Source organism: Danio rerio, chromosome 9 (genome assembly GCF_052040795.2).
Source record: "Danio rerio strain M-AB ecotype USA chromosome 9, GRCz13ab, whole genome shotgun sequence".
NCBI lineage: Eukaryota > Metazoa > Chordata > Actinopteri > Cypriniformes > Danionidae > Danio > Danio rerio.
This window is the reverse complement of record NC_141029.1, coordinates 44,520,619-44,540,000: the sequence shown is the minus strand read 5'-3', so window position 1 is coordinate 44,540,000 and position 19,382 is coordinate 44,520,619. Positions and strand designations below refer to the sequence as shown.

At 37.0% G+C, this 19,382-nt stretch overlaps 1 protein-coding gene across 1 annotated transcript in view; it reads left to right on the top strand.

The window, feature by feature from the left end:
• Window positions 1-19,382, top strand: part of col5a2a (collagen, type V, alpha 2a) — a 44,433-nt gene that overhangs the window by 21,501 nt on the left and 3,550 nt on the right. Inside the window, exons 2-53 of the mRNA NM_001145782.1 lie at window positions 1,101-1,319; window positions 1,435-1,451; window positions 1,572-1,604; window positions 1,700-1,732; window positions 3,590-3,643; window positions 3,748-3,834; window positions 4,005-4,079; window positions 4,743-4,787; window positions 4,899-4,952; window positions 6,005-6,058; window positions 6,140-6,193; window positions 6,283-6,336; window positions 9,683-9,736; window positions 9,938-9,982; window positions 10,161-10,214; window positions 10,319-10,363; window positions 10,441-10,494; window positions 10,591-10,689; window positions 10,804-10,848; window positions 10,945-11,043; window positions 11,172-11,225; window positions 11,311-11,418; window positions 11,526-11,579; window positions 11,667-11,765; window positions 11,849-11,902; window positions 11,996-12,094; window positions 12,217-12,270; window positions 12,491-12,544; window positions 12,668-12,721; window positions 12,806-12,859; window positions 12,998-13,042; window positions 13,122-13,220; window positions 13,303-13,410; window positions 13,492-13,545; window positions 13,946-13,999; window positions 14,082-14,135; window positions 14,229-14,282; window positions 14,403-14,510; window positions 14,612-14,665; window positions 14,738-14,791; window positions 14,880-15,041; window positions 15,121-15,228; window positions 15,434-15,541; window positions 15,648-15,701; window positions 15,791-15,898; window positions 16,006-16,059; window positions 16,173-16,280; window positions 16,419-16,472; window positions 16,566-16,673; window positions 16,763-17,069; window positions 17,442-17,623; window positions 17,989-18,231. Of these exons, the coding sequence (NP_001139254.1) occupies window positions 1,101-1,319; window positions 1,435-1,451; window positions 1,572-1,604; window positions 1,700-1,732; window positions 3,590-3,643; window positions 3,748-3,834; window positions 4,005-4,079; window positions 4,743-4,787; window positions 4,899-4,952; window positions 6,005-6,058; window positions 6,140-6,193; window positions 6,283-6,336; window positions 9,683-9,736; window positions 9,938-9,982; window positions 10,161-10,214; window positions 10,319-10,363; window positions 10,441-10,494; window positions 10,591-10,689; window positions 10,804-10,848; window positions 10,945-11,043; window positions 11,172-11,225; window positions 11,311-11,418; window positions 11,526-11,579; window positions 11,667-11,765; window positions 11,849-11,902; window positions 11,996-12,094; window positions 12,217-12,270; window positions 12,491-12,544; window positions 12,668-12,721; window positions 12,806-12,859; window positions 12,998-13,042; window positions 13,122-13,220; window positions 13,303-13,410; window positions 13,492-13,545; window positions 13,946-13,999; window positions 14,082-14,135; window positions 14,229-14,282; window positions 14,403-14,510; window positions 14,612-14,665; window positions 14,738-14,791; window positions 14,880-15,041; window positions 15,121-15,228; window positions 15,434-15,541; window positions 15,648-15,701; window positions 15,791-15,898; window positions 16,006-16,059; window positions 16,173-16,280; window positions 16,419-16,472; window positions 16,566-16,673; window positions 16,763-17,069; window positions 17,442-17,623; window positions 17,989-18,231 (4,238 nt within the window). The remainder of the gene's footprint in view (window positions 1-1,100; window positions 1,320-1,434; window positions 1,452-1,571; window positions 1,605-1,699; window positions 1,733-3,589; window positions 3,644-3,747; window positions 3,835-4,004; window positions 4,080-4,742; window positions 4,788-4,898; window positions 4,953-6,004; window positions 6,059-6,139; window positions 6,194-6,282; window positions 6,337-9,682; window positions 9,737-9,937; window positions 9,983-10,160; window positions 10,215-10,318; window positions 10,364-10,440; window positions 10,495-10,590; window positions 10,690-10,803; window positions 10,849-10,944; window positions 11,044-11,171; window positions 11,226-11,310; window positions 11,419-11,525; window positions 11,580-11,666; window positions 11,766-11,848; window positions 11,903-11,995; window positions 12,095-12,216; window positions 12,271-12,490; window positions 12,545-12,667; window positions 12,722-12,805; window positions 12,860-12,997; window positions 13,043-13,121; window positions 13,221-13,302; window positions 13,411-13,491; window positions 13,546-13,945; window positions 14,000-14,081; window positions 14,136-14,228; window positions 14,283-14,402; window positions 14,511-14,611; window positions 14,666-14,737; window positions 14,792-14,879; window positions 15,042-15,120; window positions 15,229-15,433; window positions 15,542-15,647; window positions 15,702-15,790; window positions 15,899-16,005; window positions 16,060-16,172; window positions 16,281-16,418; window positions 16,473-16,565; window positions 16,674-16,762; window positions 17,070-17,441; window positions 17,624-17,988; window positions 18,232-19,382) is intronic.

Sequence of the window (19,382 nt, the reverse complement as noted above, 5' to 3'; positions counted from 1 at the left end):
TATTTAAGAGTCACACCTGTTTTGTTTGAGGTGAAAAAAACTAGCTGCAGACTCATATATTCATTCATTCATTCATTCATTCATTTTCCTTTGGGTCACCACAGTGGAATGAACCGCCAACTATTCCAGCATATGTTTTATGCAGCAGATGCCCGTCTGGCTGGAGACTAAGTACAGTAAATTATGGAATTAATGTACTATTTTCAATTGAACTCAACTTTATTTCTATAGCGCTTTTACAATGTGGATTGTGTCTAAGCAGCTTCACATAGAAGATTGAAACAGTTGAAACAGTTTTCAGATTTGAAGTTCAGTTTAGTTCAGTTATTTATTCAGTTTAAGTTACTAAACATATTAATATCTTAATTATGGACTACTGATTTCTAAAAGGGTAACAGGGTGGCTCAGTGGTTAGCACTGCCACCTTACAGCAAGAAGGTCACTGGTTTGAGTCCTGGCTGGGTCAGTTGGCATTTCTGTGTGAAGTTTGCACATTCTCTCCGTGTTCGTGTGGGTTTACTCCTGGTGCTCCGGCTTCCCCCACAGTCCAAAGACATGCGCTTTAGGTAAACTGAATAAACTATTGGCCGTAGGGTACGTGTGTGAATGAGTGTGTATGGATGTTTCCTAGTACTGGGTTGCACCTAGAAGGGCATCCACTGTGAATGCTAGATAAGTTGTCAGTTCATTACACTGTGGCGACTCCTGATAAATAAGCTGAAGAAAAATAAGCGAATGAATGATTTCTATAAAAACATTATATATATATATATACAGTGAAACAAGCATTGATGTGAATTACATTAAATTAGGAATAAAAAATAAAAAATATTGATCACAATTTCAATCACATGGAAATGTTCTAAAACATTTTATGTATGATTGCACATGTGAGGTTCATGTAATTTTGCAAATTATTACAAAAGTCATCAAGTTTCATACCATTTATATGAAAGATTCTTAAACATTTAAAATGACAGAACAAAGCAAAAGAGCTAACGTCACCACATAATTCTCATTATTAACAGTTTGCCATATAATCTCTCTCTCTGTGTGCATGTGTGAATTATTTACATAGTGTTTTACCTTTTTTCCCTCAGAGGATGAGTTGAGCTGTACAGAGAACGGGCAGGTGTACACAAACAGAGACATCTGGAAACCTGAGCCATGCAGGATCTGTGTTTGTGACAGTGGAACCATCCTGTGCGATGAGGTACAATGTGATGAGGTGTCGAACTGTGCAAAGGTAGTGATCCCACCGGGAGAGTGCTGTCCGGTCTGCCAGGGCGATGCAGCTGAAGGTGGCAATGGCAGACCAGGTGAGACTGCACCAGAATAAACCTTCAAAACAGATGAAAATTTGGTTTTAATCATCATGTAAATCTGCAGTGGTGTGAATTTTAAGTTTTTGTCTGTTATGTTTCTTCTTGTCAGGAGGCAGAATCGCCAAGGTAAGCTATGTCACAATCAGCACTGTTAACTGTCTCTTATTTCAAAGTACTGTAAATAAGTAAAGAAAAGAAACATTTCTGTTCACTTTTTTTTTTTTTTGCTTTGTTTCTTTATTTCAGGGCCAGAAAGGGGAACCTGGAGTTGTACCACATGTGTGTTAAAATTATTATTTATCTAAATTGTACAAAATATGGATATATAATAATTTTGCATAAATTGTAAAATAATAATTCTGTCTTGATTTCAGATCGTTGGAATAAGAGGTCGTCCTGGACCAATGGTGAGTGTTTGACTGACTTTTATTGAATCCTGGTCAGTATAAATCAATCTAAATGATTCAATTACATATGATAAAATTATAAATCCTGTGGCCTGTTGAGTTTCTGTCACATGCATAAAGTAGTTATATTTTCTGATATCTGGACACTAGATGGTGATAGAACACATTTATATGTATTTTCTTAGGGATAGTTCACCCGAGAATGAACATTTACTTAGCATCCATTGACTTTTGATTAGTTCCAATCCTCTATGTGTTTCTCTTTATGTTGAACACCAAGGAAGATATTTTGAAGAAAGTTGGAAAATGGGAACCATTGGTATTCGTAGCAGGAAAAACAAATCCTATGGAAGTCAATGGTTACCAGTTTTCAACATTTTGTGAATTATCTTACTTTGTATTAAACTTAAAAAAATCTGTCAGGGTTGTGACAAGTTAAAAATGATTTTGTCATGATTAATTTTCAGTTTTGAAAAGCTATCCCTTTGAGGTTTTCTATTGATTTTATTTTGAAAAAAAAAAAATCTTTCTGCACTGACAATTCATAACTCATCTTAACAGCAATCTTGACTTTGACAACAACGTGCCGTGACTTAAGCAGTAATATAGGTACTGTTGGGACTCCTCTATTCAATTTGGGTACACTAGCTCAGCATATTAAACCTACTGGCACAAATTTAGGAGTGAAATTTGAGTCAGATTTTAAATTTGATAGTCATATTAGAACGGCAATTAATTTAGGTTTTTTTTCAAATAAGACAACTGGCAAAAATAAAGCAATATATATATGCCAAGACAACAGTTTAAGACAGTAATCCATGCTTTTGTGATCACCCAGTTAGATTACTGTAATGCACCCCACATGGAAAGAACCTATATGAGGATGTATGTGCATATATGAAACATATGTGCAGTATATAATAATAATAATAATAATAATAATAATTTCTTACATTTGTATAGCGCTTTTTTGAACGATCAAAGCGCTTTACACATAGGGGGGAATCTCCTCATCCACCAAAAGTATACAACATTCACCTGGATGATGCGACGGCAGCCATTTTGCTCCAGACCGCACACCACACACCAGCTGATTGTTCTTAAGTTAATGAATTTAAATTTATTTTATTTATGTTGTCTAGCAGCCATGGATTTCAATAATTGAACATATAGGTGAACATATGTGCATATGCACACAAATATGTACATATATGTGTACATATATGTGCATATATGTACATATGTTATAGGAAAACAGCCAATTTGATAGATGTCACATATAGTAAAGACCTATATTGAAACATTTATGTTTATAAAGGTTCTTTTTGTGTGGGACTGTATGTGAAGAGTAGCAGGTCAGCTATTGCCCATTTAAATATGCAGCAGCATGTCTTTTAACTGGTACGCGCAAATATGACCACATTTTCCCTGTGTTCCCTGCTTTGCTTCATTGGTTGCCAGTTCATTTTAAAATACAGTTTAAGTTACTTTAATTGTTTTTAGGTCTCTAAATGGTCTTGCCCCACCTTATACCTCTAAGCTGATACATCCCTATAAGCCCACTCGTTCTCTCAGGTCAGCTGATCAGCTTCTCCTGATTGTCCCAAAAACAAAGCTAAGCTTAGAGGTCCTAGACTCCAGAATGATTTGCCTCTTCCATGTTCTCATTTAAATCAACTCATTTTTCTGGTTGGCATTTGACACCTGGCCTTAATAACTGGTTATTTATATTTGCATATAAATTGCTTTTTAAGTAGTTTAGCTATATTTTATCTTGTATTTTTTGTATTTTATATACTATTATGCTTATTTTGTTGTATATTTTATTTATTTAAATTATGTTTTTGGATTTTATAGGGGCCTCCAGGAGCACCAGGGTTTAGAGGAGACAGCGGACCCAAAGGTCGACCTGTAAGAAACTACAAAATCATTTTTAAACATGAATAAAATTGTGAAACTTTTTGTCATACTATTTTATGTGTATTATATTAGCCTGACATAAACATCTCTTTAAGGGTCTTAGAGGTCCCCCTGGTTATGATGGAGAGCCTGGTATTCCAGGACACCCAGGAGAGCCAGGACCTCCAGGACCTCCTCCCGGAGTGAGTATGACCAGACAGATTAGCTTCATTATTAAATAAAATTTGCATATAAAGAGACGGGTGTTACACTAGACATAACAAGACTATTTAATAACATAACAAAGTGTAGCAGATCCAATAAAGTGATTATTTCAACAAATGACTGAAGTGCCACGTTGTCTGTTCCTTAGGGTGAGTTGGCTTCACATATGGCTGGAGGATTTGCTGACAAAATGGGACCCCAGGCACTAATGCCCGGTGTTCGGGTGAGTAGAGATTCTGTAATTAGAAACAAGACAAGAAAAACAACACAAATTAACTTTTATATATATTAACGCTTGCTTGTTTAAGAAATCAAATTGTGTACTCATACATAATTCTATGCAATTTCAAAATGTTTTTTAAAATGTTTAGGCCTGTCAAGTTATATTTGTGACCAAATACTTTTGATAAAAACGAATAATTTGTCCACAAATACAGCATTAACTATTATTGCCATCTTCAGTAGTAATGTTGGTATTATTAAAAAGAAACTGTTGTTTACTGTTGTGCTGTAAAACAATGGCCAAGTTTAGTGTTGACACCTTGTGGACAAACTAAGTAGTGCAGAAACAATAGAGTGTAAAAGTAAGGCTGTTAGTGGTCACATGCACTTCTACACACATACACTACTATATTTTCATCATCCACATGTGTATTTTTTTTTTTCTAAAATTTGTTAGTGATTGGGAAAAATAAGTGTATCACATATGTTGCCAAATAATGTATACCTTCAATATACTTTAACAAATGGTGCAAGATATGTTTTCAGTTGAGTTTTAAAAATTGCTTTACCCCAGATACTATGAACAAAAACGTACAGCTACCACTCAATCATGGTTAAACCATGTTTAGTCTAAAAAAACTGTAACAAAGCTATTTTTCAATAGGGAGAAGCAGGAACAAGGGGACCACCTGGGCCGAATGGGTCACCAGTAAGTGTTTATTACATAAAAAAGTCTTTGTTACACATACTCTGCTTTATCAGATAGAACAAAAATGAATGCTTACAGTAGCATTTTTTAAGTTTATACAATTTTCTTTAGGGACCTTCTGGACCACAAGGACCTCCTGGTGATGTAGGAGATCCAGGGCCAATGGTGAGAGAACATCATTAAGTGTCTACACTGTCTGCTCTGAACACTTCATCATTTACTAGCCTAGTCTGCCACACACTTTATTTCAAAGCAAACATCAGCCAGGATGAACTCAAAAACTGCTGGTTGTTGGAGGCAATTTTCATGGCTCATTTATTAAGGCAAACCACAACTCTGGCTGCTCACATTTTCAAAGAAAAGAAATGGCTCTAGTGGTTTTATACATGTACTTACAATTCTTTTCCCATCATTCACTGGTGTAAGTTGTCAGGTATGAACTAGAACTTGAAGCTTTAGTTAGAAACTGAAGTTTTTTGTAAAAAATATATACAGTTGAAGTCGGAATTATTAGCACCCATTTGAATTTATTTTTTAAATATTTCCCAAATGATGTTTAACAGAGCAGGAAAATTTTCACAGTATGTCTGATAATGTTTGTAGACTGATAGTCTACAAAACAAACCATCATTATACAATAACTTGCCTATTTATCTTCACCTGCCTAGTTAACCTAATTAACCCAGTTAAGCCTTTAAATGTCAATTTAAGGTGTATAGAAGTGTCTTAAAAATATCTACTCAATTATTAATTACTGTCATCATAGCGAAAATAAAAGAAATCTGTTATTAGAAATGAGTTATTAAAACTATATTGTTTAGAAATGTGTTAAAACATCTCTCCGTTAAACAGAAATTGGGGAAAAAACAAAACAAAACAAGGGCTAATAATTCAGGGGGGCTAATAATTCTGACTTCAACTGTATGTGTGACGTATAGTAAGAAAGCTCACACATTATGAGATACACAAGCCATCTGTAGTGATTCTCAGCAGATTCCAACTAAAGCTACTTACTATACTTTCTGTATTGTTTAGAAATTAACAGCACTGTTAGAGCATGGATGAGTTTTGTCATGAAACTGACTAACAGCTGAAATACCCGCATCAATGCTGCTGTTATAATAATTTCCTCTTTCACCTATCTCTTTTCAAAATTGATTCAGGTGGAAATGCACTGTTTTTATTACTAAAAGAGTTTAATGTTTTGTACTGTATAGGGTGGCGCTGGGCAGAGGGGACCAGAGGGTCCTCCGGGAAAGCCTGGTGAAGATGTGAGTACATCATAAACATATACACAATAATGTGGAAAGTTTACATGGGATCTAAAATCTGAAAGTTTTATGTTGTAATAGGGAGAAGCAGGTACTCCAGGAAGTGCAGGAGAAATGGGATTCCCTGGATCTCCGGTAATAACCGTCATTCTTCAACTGCAGCTTTTACTAGTAGGTGGTGTTGTTTGAATTTGCATTAATGGCTCACTAACATCTGTGCTCAGGGAGGAAGAGGATTTCCAGGGACACCGGGGCCCCCAGGCTTAAAGGGCCACAGAGTGAGTAAATTATTTGACTTTCAGCTTAATTTAAGATTTACATAACATGGGGGTGACACGGTGATTCAGTGGTTAGCACTGTTGACTCATAGCAAGAAGGTCGCAGGTTTGAGTCCCAGCTGGGACTCAAAAAAAAAAAAAAAATTAGAGTAACATGAGAGAGAGCAATTCAATAAAATCCCAGATGAGAGTGGAAAGTTCTGGAAATGTATAAATTTAAAAACACAGAAGCAGCAGAAGAAGAATAAAGTGAACAACAAACAATTGAGTATTATCACAGGTAATCATCACAACAACAATGTGATTTAAACACACTGACCTTGTCTGTTAAATAATGTGCATGTACTACACTCAAAAAATGGCTTTTGTTCAAACTGTGTATTCAAAATGAGTAGAAACAACACAATTCTTAACCCTCTACTGCACGGCATAACCATATGGCAACATGATACTTATGTTCATTTCACTGCAACTGTTTCTTTAAGACCAACATATATACACACACACACACACACACACACACATACATATATATATATATATATATATATATATATATATATATATATATATATATATATATATATATATATATATATATATATATATATATATATATATATATATATAGCCAATGATGTGCTTTGGTGAAGTGGTGAAATGACATGCTGTGTTTTTCTGTAGTGCGATTTCTGACAGACTAACAGATTTCTGACAGAGTTGCTAAATGTAAACGTCAATAAAAACAAAGGACCAAAAATTCTGAAACATCACCTCCAGTTAGTTATGATGACATACTTCACAACTTTTTTAAAAAAAAATCTAATTAGTAAATCAATCAAATGTGTATGTTGCCAAATAGCAACACTGTGCAATAGTGGAACATGCAATATTGCAATGGGTTAGCTAGCTAGCAAGGTGTGAACTTAGCTGTGAACTTAACAATAACAACATGAATGCTAGTAATATAATGTTGATTATTCATATGTTAATGGAATTTGCGTTACGAACAAAATATAGTTTTGATGGCAATACTACTTTTGAATAGAAATAAATACAGGGAATAGTATTAGCTAGCACCACCATGTTCTATGGTAAGTTAAAGAAGAAAAGGACAGAACTGGCTCTTCCTCTTCCTGTAGATGAAAATGAGAATGAGATGGGTTTTAGTGACCATGAGAATGATGCAGACTGGACATTTGATAGAGACAGAGAAAGTATGAATAAGGTGTTTTTTTTTTTAAAGTTCTGTGTTAAAGCTAATAATGCTGCAACACCAATTAAATTATTTCAAACAAAAAATTATTAATTATAAGGAAATTTTAAAAATTTTAATTTCTGAGTTAGATCAACTGTTCAAAGTTGCCATATGGCAACATTTCATAAAGTACCTTAAAAAAAGATTTTTTTTCCAAAATATTTTTTACAGCACTTCAAGTTTAGCCATTTTAAGAAAACAAAAACGGTCAAATATTTTTTGTTACAGATTTATCATAATGCGTGCAGTAGAGGGTTATATTTTTTGGGACAACTTAATTGTTTTATGTTTAATCCTCTTAAATTAGTAAAAATTATCAAGTTAACTTAATCAGTTTGAGTCAATACAACATTTATAGAATGTCTGGAACCCAACATTTTTTACATTGTAATAAACCTTGGTAAACCATGTTGCATCGTGTGAATGTACTTAAATACTTATCTTTATTATTTTGTACCATATATTTCAAGAAAGTCCTAAAAATGCATAGTACATAAGGCAAAAAATAGGAGGCCTCTACATTAAATCTTGACGGTTGTTTTTTTTTTCTTTTCTTAATGCCAAAAAGGGTAGTAAATCTTGAAGTGAAACTGGCATTTTTTATAAAGAAATGTGTGTGTTTGTTCGTGCGCGTGCATGCGTGTTGATAAGCTTTGTGATTTAGAAAAAGTTTAAAAAAAGAAAGTATGGTAACACTTTTAAGTATGAACGATTAATAAGCAGGAAATTAAAAGTTTATTGAGTTAAAAGTCTTATTTAATTAATATGTTTATTAAATATGTTAATGGTAACAGTTGTATCTTAAAATAAAGTGACCAAAAGTTTTATTGCTAATAAATTATTCAAAATATTCTAAAGTTCACTTAATAAACAAACTAAGCTGAAGTATTACATTACAACAGAAATGTTTGAAGCTTGCTCTTTTCTATTTCAATTTCTTAATGCTCATTTGAGAATTAGAAGCCGATTCTCTTGATCTGAATCTTTTCAAGGACTATGGTTAAATTTTCAAAGCATCATTAACAAGACACTAAGTGAGATATTTAAACACACACAAAATTACAATTGTCATGACTGACATTAAAGCAATTACAACTTTTTTGCATCCTATTTAGTGAAGTTTATTCATAAACTAATTTCAAGAGGATCACGTGATTATGATTGAACACTGCTGGTTCTTCATTAGCATGCATGATCCACCAATCAGGCCATTCCCAACCCATTATAAAGAGGCAGGGTTTTTCACTACAGTCATCTTCGATTTGAAGAATCCCCCCTTCCAACCCTACCTCTTCACCTTTCTCCCCATAGGGCGGCACGGTGGCCCAGTGGTTATCGCTGTTGCCTCACAGCAAGAACGTCACCGGTTCCAGTCCTTTAACAGGCCGGCGGTTGTTTCTGTGTGTAGTTTGCATGTTCTTCCCGTGCTAGCGTGGGTTTTCCCCGGGTCCTCCGGTTTTCTCCCACATTCCAAAAACGCACAACATGTGAATTGATCAACCTAAATTTAGCACTACAGTCAATCTCTCATCCTGCAGCATATCTCTTCATAGCATTCATTTTAGTCATCAGCTCTTATCAAGGGGGGAGTTGTCGAGATCTACCTGAGCTCAAGGCTCCCCTCTCGCCCTGCAAATGGGAGGGAGCCCAGGGCTCAAGGACCTTTTGAGCTCAGGGCTCTCTCCCGGGACAGCATGCCAAACTTGCTTATAATCAATCATCATTAGCTAAGTGTGAACTGTTGAAATGCTATTCATCACTAAGTTGCTTGTTTTTTATTCTCTGTACACTGCAAAGCTTTATTATTCACTTTACTTAGAAAGGTAAGCATGTAGCCTTGAAGGCAACAAGTTGACTTTACTTAAAATTAAGATTAAAATAAATAAAAAATAATTAGAACTGCTAAATTGACTTAACCAAGTCACATATTCACATGAAATCATCCAGTTTACTCAAATTAGTTTTACAGTGTTGAATAGACAAAGAATGTCACTGCTGCAAAACTGTATTTTTTTACTGTTAGCTTTAAAGGTGGATTATTAATCTGTATAAGTAATAATCTTATTATCTTTTTTTTTCACATTTCAGGGTCACCAAGGTCCAGATGGTCTTAAAGGAGAACGTGGAGCTTTGGGATCCAAGGTTCAGCTTCTGCTCATTTTAAATTGCCTCTCAATAAAACCTCATAACAATTGATATTAATAAATAAAAGAGCAGAATTAAAGTACTCCATATTGATTGATTGATTGACATAATCTCACACATATTAAAATGTAATTGTACTGTAACCATTTCATATTTCTAAACACATTTTCGTGATATGCTATATTGTCATTATTTTAGGGTGAATCTGGTGGATCTGGTCCAATGGGTGCTCCTGGTCCTATGGTAAGTACACTACAACACAATTAAAATTAAACCTCTCTTGCCTGTGCCTTCTTAAAATATTAGAATCAATATGAATCAATATGAATCCAGTAAATAACAGATGATACCCTCCAATCCCTGCTACAAATATGTTTAGCCTTATTCTGACAAAATTAAAACGGCCTGTTGCTTAATGCAGGGTCCCAGGGGAATGCCAGGAGAAAGAGGACGCCCAGGTCCAGGTGGCGCAGCGGTAAGGGACAAAAAAACAAAAACAAAAAAAATTGATAAATAGAGCTGTGTTTATTTGTTTTTAATATAAGTCTTAATAATATTATGTTTTCCTTTATATTTCAGGGTACACGTGGTGGTCAAGGAAACATGGGAAAACCAGGCCCGATGGTAAAACATTTTAAATTAGCAGAAATGTGTGAGCAACTGCGAATTCCACAATGCTAATATTTGTTTAATTATTTAAGGGTCCTATGGGAATTAATGGTGCCCCAGGTTATCCTGGATCTCCAGGCATGAAGGTGGGTGATGCTAAGCAAATCTGTACATCTACATAAATATTTTAATCTATTGTAATAGGTCAGCTAAACTTCAGCACTACCTTAAATGCTTTTCAGGGTCAACCAGGACCTACTGGTGTGAGGGGACCAGAGGGACCACAGGGACAAAGAGGAGAAACAGGACATCAAGGCAGATCTGGACCAACAGGACAACAAGTATATATATATATTTGGTTCTCATTTTGTACATCAGTGAAAGATCGAAAACTTCGATCATCAATTATTTATAAATCTTATGCATGCAACTAAACATGATTCTGGAATTTTCAGGGCCCTATGGGCACTGATGGTGGTCCAGGTTCCAAAGGCCCAGTGGTATGTAAAAAAAAAATCACATCAACAAATTTAAAATATATAATCTAGATAAATTAAGTTTGAATATTGTCTTTAACAACATATCATTTTATCCAGGGAGTTCCTGGTCCTCAGGGTCCCGTTGGTCTACTTGGGCCAACTGGCCCACCAGGTCCTCAGGGAAGCACTGGACAGCCTGGGATCAAAGGTCAATTGGTAAGGCTTTCTACATTCACACGGTGGCATATACATTTATATTTTTGATGTAAATGTGTATCTGGAAACTCAAAATGAGATAATAGTAAAAACATACCAAATCATCCTTGTTTGTGTGTTCTGTTTAGGGAGATTTAGGTGTTGCTGGATTTAAAGGAGAGGCTGGACCTAAAGGAGAACCTGTAGGTTATGATTTCTAAGTGAAAAAGCTAAGAGGTTGGGTTTTTTTAACACAAGAAAAACAAACATTGCCTTTGTGGCTTTTAGGGTCCACCAGGATCACAGGGAGTACTTGGACCTCAGGGAGAGGAGGGAAAACGTGGACCCAGAGGAGATCCTGGTTCTATTGGCCCACCTGGACCTGTTGGTGAGAGAGTGAGTCTAGTTTTACATTTTAATGCCTATGCAACAGCAAAATGACATGTATGAAATAGTGAAAATTACTTCAATTTTCAATGTTTTTTTTTTATTCTCTAATAAAGGGGGCACCTGGAAACAGAGGCTTTCCAGGTCAAGATGGCTTACAGGGTCCAAAGGTAATAAGAGAGTTAAATTAGATACAAACTATTAACTTGCTGAATATGATTACCTGAATACTAAAATTATTTTGTTTCGGATCAAAGGGTGCACAAGGAGACCGTGGAACTTCAGGAACCTCTGGCCCTAAAGGTTCAACTGGTGATCCAGGAAGAACAGGTGAACCAGGTCTACCAGGAGCAAGAGTAAGTAAAATTGACCATGCCAATGTGCTATTTTGAGTTTAAAATATAGCTCTGGTTATTTTTTTGCATCCTTTGTTTCACAGGGTTTGACAGGTACGCCTGGAGTTCAGGGTGCTGAAGGAAAACCAGGACCATTGGTACGTTTATCTGATGTTTTCCATGCATAATAAAATATCCACACATGTACTGTAACAGGAAAATTAATAAATGTTACTTTTCACATTCTACAGGGTGCTCCAGGTGAGGATGGACGTCCAGGGCCTGCAGGGTCGACAGGAACAAGAGGCCCTATCGGAACTATGGGACCAATAGGACCCAAGGGTTTTAGTGTGAGTGGATTTTGAATATGAAATTTGGAAATTGAACTTAGAAATTGTATTTAGAAATTGTTTTAAAATGTATTGCACATAAAACAGAACAAAACAAACTTAAAATTTTGACAATATTCTAGGGGGATCCAGGAAAGGCAGGTGAGCAGGGATCTGCTGGAGTTCCTGGGCAAAGGGTGAGTAACAGCTATTGAGCTGACAAAAGTATTGATTTGCATTACTCACATTACTAAGACAAACTATCTCAGAACAGCTTAGTAATTAATTGTTGTATCAACAGTATAGCATCTTTAAAGTGTATTATCTTAGTTTTTGAGGTCAAGCTCCACTAACTAAAAATCTAAATATTGTTCTACAAAAAAACAAACTCTATCCTTTAATTTTGACTTTTTATAGGGTCCACCTGGCAAAGATGGAGAAGTAGGCCCAGCTGGTCCACCAGGTCCACATGTAAGGGTCCCATTCCTACTTATACATTAGTGTGTGTGTTGTGATGCTATTGCAATTACAATTAGAAAAGGAAATTCAGAGCAACTCTATGAAAACTCTATGTTTTCATTTTTTGATTTTCAGGGTACAGCAGGCGAGCGAGGTGAACAGGGACCTCCTGGAATGCACGGTTTCCAGGTGTGTAGTTTGTGTCTTATGAAAATATTTTCTTTTTATGTTATTAGGTCCTATATAATGTGAATCACCTTACCTGTTTTTTAGGGGTTGCCTGGACCAGCAGGTGCTCCTGGGGAGGGAGGAAAACCTGGTGATCAGGTGTGCAGTTAATTGACTAACTTTAACTAAATAATGAATTTCTAGGAAAATACAATGGAGAAACAGCATAAAACAATGCTAACCAGGAACATCTCTCTCTCTCTCTCTCTCTCTCTCTCTCTCTCTCTCTCTTTTAAGGGTATCCCTGGTGAGGGTGGTCCAGTTGGCCAAATTGGACCAAGGGTGAGATCTTGTTTTACCTCTGTAAAAACATCTTTGTGGTCATTATCTATCGTTCATGGTAAACTGAATGATTTAACAGGGTGAACGTGGAATCCCTGGAGAGAGAGGAGAGTTGGGACCTGCTGGTCTGCCTGGAGCCAAAGGTATCCCAGGAGCACCTGGTCCTGATGGCCCAAAGGTAGAAAATAAATTAGATAAGATCATATTTGCTATTGATGCTTTTAAAATGCTAATTGCTCATTATGCTAATCTTTTTACAGGGCAGCCCTGGACCTACTGGTACATTGGGCAATCAAGGCCCTCCTGGTCTGCAGGGAATGCCAGGTGAAAGAGGGATCTCTGGCCCACCTGGTCCAAAAGGAGACAGAGTGAGTTGTTATGAATTTAGATTTACAGTATGTACACTGACATTTCTATATATTTGAATTAACCTCTTCCTACATTTTTAGGGAGCTATTGGTGAGAAAGGATCAGAAGGCACCCCGGGAAGTGATGGTGCAAGGGTAATTATCAGAAGTATTTTCAGATTTTTAATAAACCTTAATTGGTTCACATAAGGTCATTCTAAAAGTTGCTTTATGAATTAGCTAAAGTATTAATAGCTACTGTATAATTTTAGTAAATTATCTTCAGAAAATAGTTTTAAGCAGAATAATGTTTAATATATTTCTCTCTGTGATTTAGATTTGAAAGAATCAATGCTAGAAAAAGACAAAACATCTATATCAAGTTTGAAAATGCAACACGACATGTTAGAGAATGAAAAGAGGATGAACTTTGAAAGACTTGTTAACACATGCCTGAACACAGATGCAAACACACAAAATGATTCTTTGTATGTTGCTCATGGTTGATATGCATGAATGGATCACTTTTGTGCTGATGTTTGTCTGCATGATGTAGGGTTTGACTGGTCCAATTGGCCCTGCAGGACCCCATGGCCCAAGTGGTGAAAAGGTATAGGGTTACGTCATTGTCAATTTTTCTTGCAAAACTTTTCTTTTAAAGACCACATAATTCAAATGTAGTGTTTTGACAGGGAGAACCAGGCCCTAAGGGACCACCTGGTCCTCAAGGATCAAGAGCAATGCCAGTAAGTTTATATTTAGCAAACAAAGAAGGAAAAAAATATGTCAGCCAATCAAATATTTTATTTTAATACCAAATATCTGTGCTATTAAAAAAGGGTTCCCGTGGTGAACCTGGGCCAATAGGTGCTGTGGGCTTTGTCGGACCTCCTGTGAGTAGAGATTTTTAAAAGTAACAGATATCCATGTTAAATTATTATATACAATACATGTACAACAAATATTCAGATCATTAAATTCTTTATGAACCTGGCACACTTTCAAAACCACAGGGTCTTGATGGTCAGCCTGGTCCAAAAGGACCACCTGGAGAGCCTGGACAAAAGGGTGATGCTGGATCTCCTGGCCCTCAAGGGTTGGCTGGCCCTCCTGGGCCACAGGTGATAAAATGTTTCTATAATAAATCAAATGATACTGAATTATCTTAATTAGTATACTGAATTACAAATTAGAAATCTCCTTCTAATATCTGTAACTACAGGGTAAACTTGGTGTTGCTGGACCAAAGGGTGGTAGAGGAACACAGGGGGCACCAGTAAGTGGTTAAATGCATAACAAGGATAATTCCATTTGAATGAAATGCAAATTAACATACCTCAATGTTTAGGGTCCAACCGGGTTTCCTGGATCTGCTGGAAGGGTTGGCCCACCTGGTCCAACAGTAAGTTGCATTGACAACAGTTTCACAATAACAAATAAGATTATATATCAAAAAAAATATTCTTTAAACTCTTAACTGTGTTTTTTAGGGTCCTATTGGTGAACCAGGTCCTCTTGGTCTTCCTGGAAAAGAGGGTCCACCTGGACTTCGAGGAGACCATGGACCTCCAGGACGCCAAGGAGAAAGAGGCCCCCCTGGGCCTGCTGGAGGCCCTGGGGACAAAGGAGATTCTGGAGAAGATGGACCACCAGTAAGTGCGCATCAGACATTTCTCAACTGAACTAATAAGTCTAAAAACAAACAAAAATTATCTTTGTTATTTCCATTAGGGACCTGACGGTCCACCCGGTCCTGCAGGAACAACAGGGCAAAGAGGAATTGTAGGCCTTCCTGGTCAAAGAGGAGAGCGTGGAATGGCAGGACTCCCTGGACCTGCAGTTAGTATCCATTAAAAACATTTAAAATTATGAAAAAAGTTCTCAAACAGGTAGTTGTTGTATGCTGAAATACAAGATTACTGATAGGGCAGAATGGTGACTTAGTGGTGAGCATTGTCGCCTCACAGCAAGAAGGTCACTGGTTTGAGTCCAAGCTTGACTACTTGCTGTTTCTAATCTTCTTTATCTCCTTTTTCTCATAAAGGGTCCTCCAGGAAAACAGGGTACATCAGGAGCCCCTGGAGACAAAGGACCACCTGGCCCTGTTGGAGTGCCGGGTGCTAATGGACCTCGGGGAGATCCTGGACCTGATGTAAAAAAATCTTAATATAATTGTTCATTAAATTTAACAGCTACTTTACACAATAAAAAGTTGTATATTTAAATGCATTAAAAAAAAAAAACATTTTAATTACCAGGGACCCGCTGGATCTGATGGCCCACCAGGAAAAGAAGGTGTCATAGGAGCCCAGGTGAGGACAAAAAACACTGAATGACCCATGTCTATGTCTTCATTTCAGTCTGTTTATGCCAATCTCACAGAGCTGTTTAAAATTTAAAGGGTGATCGAGGAGATCCAGGCCCAGAGGGTGTGCTTGGAACTGTAGGACAGCCTGGGCCCCCTGGTCCTGTTGGTGCAACTGGGGGGGTTGGAAAGAGAGGAGAGCCTGTGCGTCTCATATTTTCCTTAAAATAATCATATAATAAATTAAACACGTAATGGAATGCCATGTCTAAAGGATTCTGACTTACATTTTTCTTGGTGTTGTTCTACAGGGTTCAAAAGGACCCTCTGGCCCTCCAGGTCCAGCTGGAAAACGAGGACTCACAGTAAGAAATCAGCAAAACAACACAATTTAACATATTAAGAATGGCTTACTTGACCGAAAATTTGCAGAAAAAAACAACACAACTACTCCCTCATTTTAAAATGTCTTTTTAAGGGACCACAAGGACCAAGGGGAGATAAGGGTGATATTGGTGACCATGGGGAAAGAGGACAGAAGGGTCATAGAGGATTTGCAGGCTTACAAGGTCTTCCTGGATCACCTGTAAGTTTTTAGAGAGATTAAAAAAAAACTTAAAGAGAAACTAAAAGAAAATATTTAAACACAGTCTAAATATTGTGATATATAACACTAACCAATATAAGCATGTCAAATGAATAATTGACAAATTGCCTTTTTTAGGGCACAACTGGAGAACAAGGGGCCACAGGCATTGTTGGTCCAAGTGGACAAAGAGTATGTCTCCAGCTTAATTAGCCTAACCCTAATGCAACTGATTTATTACTAGTCAAAAAGTGACTGACAACATTTAAATAATTTGTCTCACAGGGACCTCCTGGACCTATTGGGCCACCAGGAAAGGAAGGCTACATTGGGCAACCTGGACCAATGGGACCTCCTGGTTCAAGAGGATCTAGTGGGGATATTGGACCAGAGGCAAGTTACTTGTTTCCAAATAGCTCAAATAACATTAAAACTTTGCCCACTCATTTTTTTTTTCACGTTCACCCTGTTCTCATGCTTAGGGACCACCTGGTGAGCCAGGCCCACCTGGCCCTCCTGGCCCTGCTGGACCACCCACTGCAGCTGTGGATGATCTTTTTGGTGGAGCACATGATTTTGACAGTGGTCCTTCTCCCCCTGACAATAATCAGGATGAGGCTCTTCCCATGAGCAACTCTACAAGTGTGTTCCAGGCTGATCCTGGAGTTCAGGCTACTTTAAAGGCTCTGAGCAGCCAGATTGATAACATGCGTAGCCCTGATGGTAGCAGAAAACATCCTGCCAGAACTTGCGAGGACTTGAAACAGTGCTACCCTCAAAAAAAGAGTGGTAAGTTAACTTTAGAGTATTGCACAGGCATGTAAATCACAACTGTTGCTCGTACGGCTGGTAATAATGCTTGGTATGGTTAATATTTTGTTTTGTTTTCCCCAAATGTGTATAGTTAGTACTTCACCTAGTACTATTTATTACCAATTTGAGGTTTCAAGGGGACTGTACTTATGGCAAAAAAAAAAGATGTCTAAGCACTGAAGATCACTGATTGACTGGAAAAAAAAATCATAAACAAAAGCTTCTTAGCAAAATGAGCTGATGCTGCTATTTTGAATAAGAATCAAAACTTTCCAACAATATTTTCCAACAATTATCAAAATATCAACAGTTAAGAAAATCCTCAAATGTTTCATCTCTACGTCTCAGGTGAATACTGGGTAGATCCAAACCAAGGCAGTGCAGAGGACGCCATTAAAATCTATTGCAACATGGACACCGGAGAAACATGCATCTCCGCAATTCCATCCAGCATCCCCCGGAAGTCATGGTGGAGCTCCCCAGGAAATAAACCTGTGTGGTTTGGAGCTAATATGAATGGAGGAACATATGTAAGCATGTCCAGCCAATCTAATATAAGTTTATTTATTTATTTAGTCAACTAATGTTCTAGCACTTGTGATAGTGCGGAGAATGTGACATGTAAAGAAGTAATACACTGTAAAAAAATAACAAATTAGTTGTGAATTAGTTAACTAACATCAGTAGACCCCTTTACCTTAAAACCACATTAGAAAAAAAGTAAATGAAATATGTGCATGAAGTAAAGTGAACAGTTCTAAGTTACAAGTTACAGCTTTTTAGGTATTCAACTTTTCAATTTTAAAGCAACAGGTAAATTGCGTTTTACAGTGTAGACATATCAACGTAGAACTGTATGAGTCTGATTTGTATTTCTTTGTATGTCTTTGTGAAGTTCACTTATGGGAACAAAGACCAGCCAGCCAACACTGTCACAGTTCAGATGACTTTCATCCGTCTACTCTCAAAAGAGGCATCACAGACTATCACTTACCACTGCAAGAACACTGTGGGCTACAAGGATGAATCAACTGGAAACCTCAAGAAAGCAGTCATCCTCAAAGCTTCAAATGATCTAGAGCTCAAAGCTGAGGGAAATAACCGCTTTAGATACACCGTCCTTGAGGACAGTTGTTCAGTGAGTATACAGCAATACATCATTTGTATAAAGCCACAACCTAGTGAGCTGTCTTGCTCGTTACAGTCTACTACAGTATTTAGGACAGAAGAACTCTAAATGGAAAATTGCGAGTGAGGCTTGCTTTTAGAATAACATATAAACACTATTTTATTATGTTGCTAAAAATACACAGCACATACTTTTTATAACTTAAAAACTTACTTGGAAATTTTCTAACTTTTTGTCAATAATTGGATATCTTATAGTTCTAGTGTTTACCTTCAATCAAGAGTGTTTACCCAACAGTTTTTCAATTAAATTTAAATTACACTTTTTTTAAACCAATAACTGGATTTGTTCATATTTGATCCAACATTGGGTTATGACAACCCAGATTTTTTTTTAGAGTGTAAATAAAGTATTATGCTTTGAAGGAATAGTTCTCCCAAAAAATGAAAATCTGTAATCATTTACTTTCTTAACACAAAAGAAGATTTACTAAATAATGTTGGAAATTTATATATGAAACCCTTGACTTTCATAGTGCAAGAATGTTTTTTTTAAATCCAGCAGCTAGCTTTCTGCAACTCTCACATGATCACCCACTGAAGCTAAGCAGGGCTGCGCCTGGTCAGTACCTGGATGGGAGACCACATGAAAAAGCTAGGTTGCTGCCGGAAGTAGTGTTAGTGAGGCCAGCAGGGGGCGCCCAACCTGCGGTCTGTGTGGGTCCTAATGCCCCAGTATAGTGACAAGGACTCTATATACTGCTTAGTAAGCGCTGTCTTTTGGACACGTTAAACCGAGGTCCTGACTCTCTGTTAAAAATCCCAAGATGGACTGTTAAAAATCCCAGGATGTCCTTCGAAAAAGAGTAGAGGTTTCACACCAACATCCTGGCCAAATTTGCCCACTGACCTCAGTCCATCATGGCCTCCTAACCATCCCCATATCATAATTGGCTTAATTACTCCTCACCACCAATCAGCTGCTGTGTGGTGTGCGGTCTGGCATAAAATGGCTGCTGTTGCGTCATCCAGGTGGATGCTGCACACTGGGGTGGATGAGGAGATCCCCCCCCCCATGTTTAAATCGTTCTGAGTTCCCAGAAAAGCGCTATATAAATGTAAGGAATTATTATTATTATTATTATTATTATTATTATTATT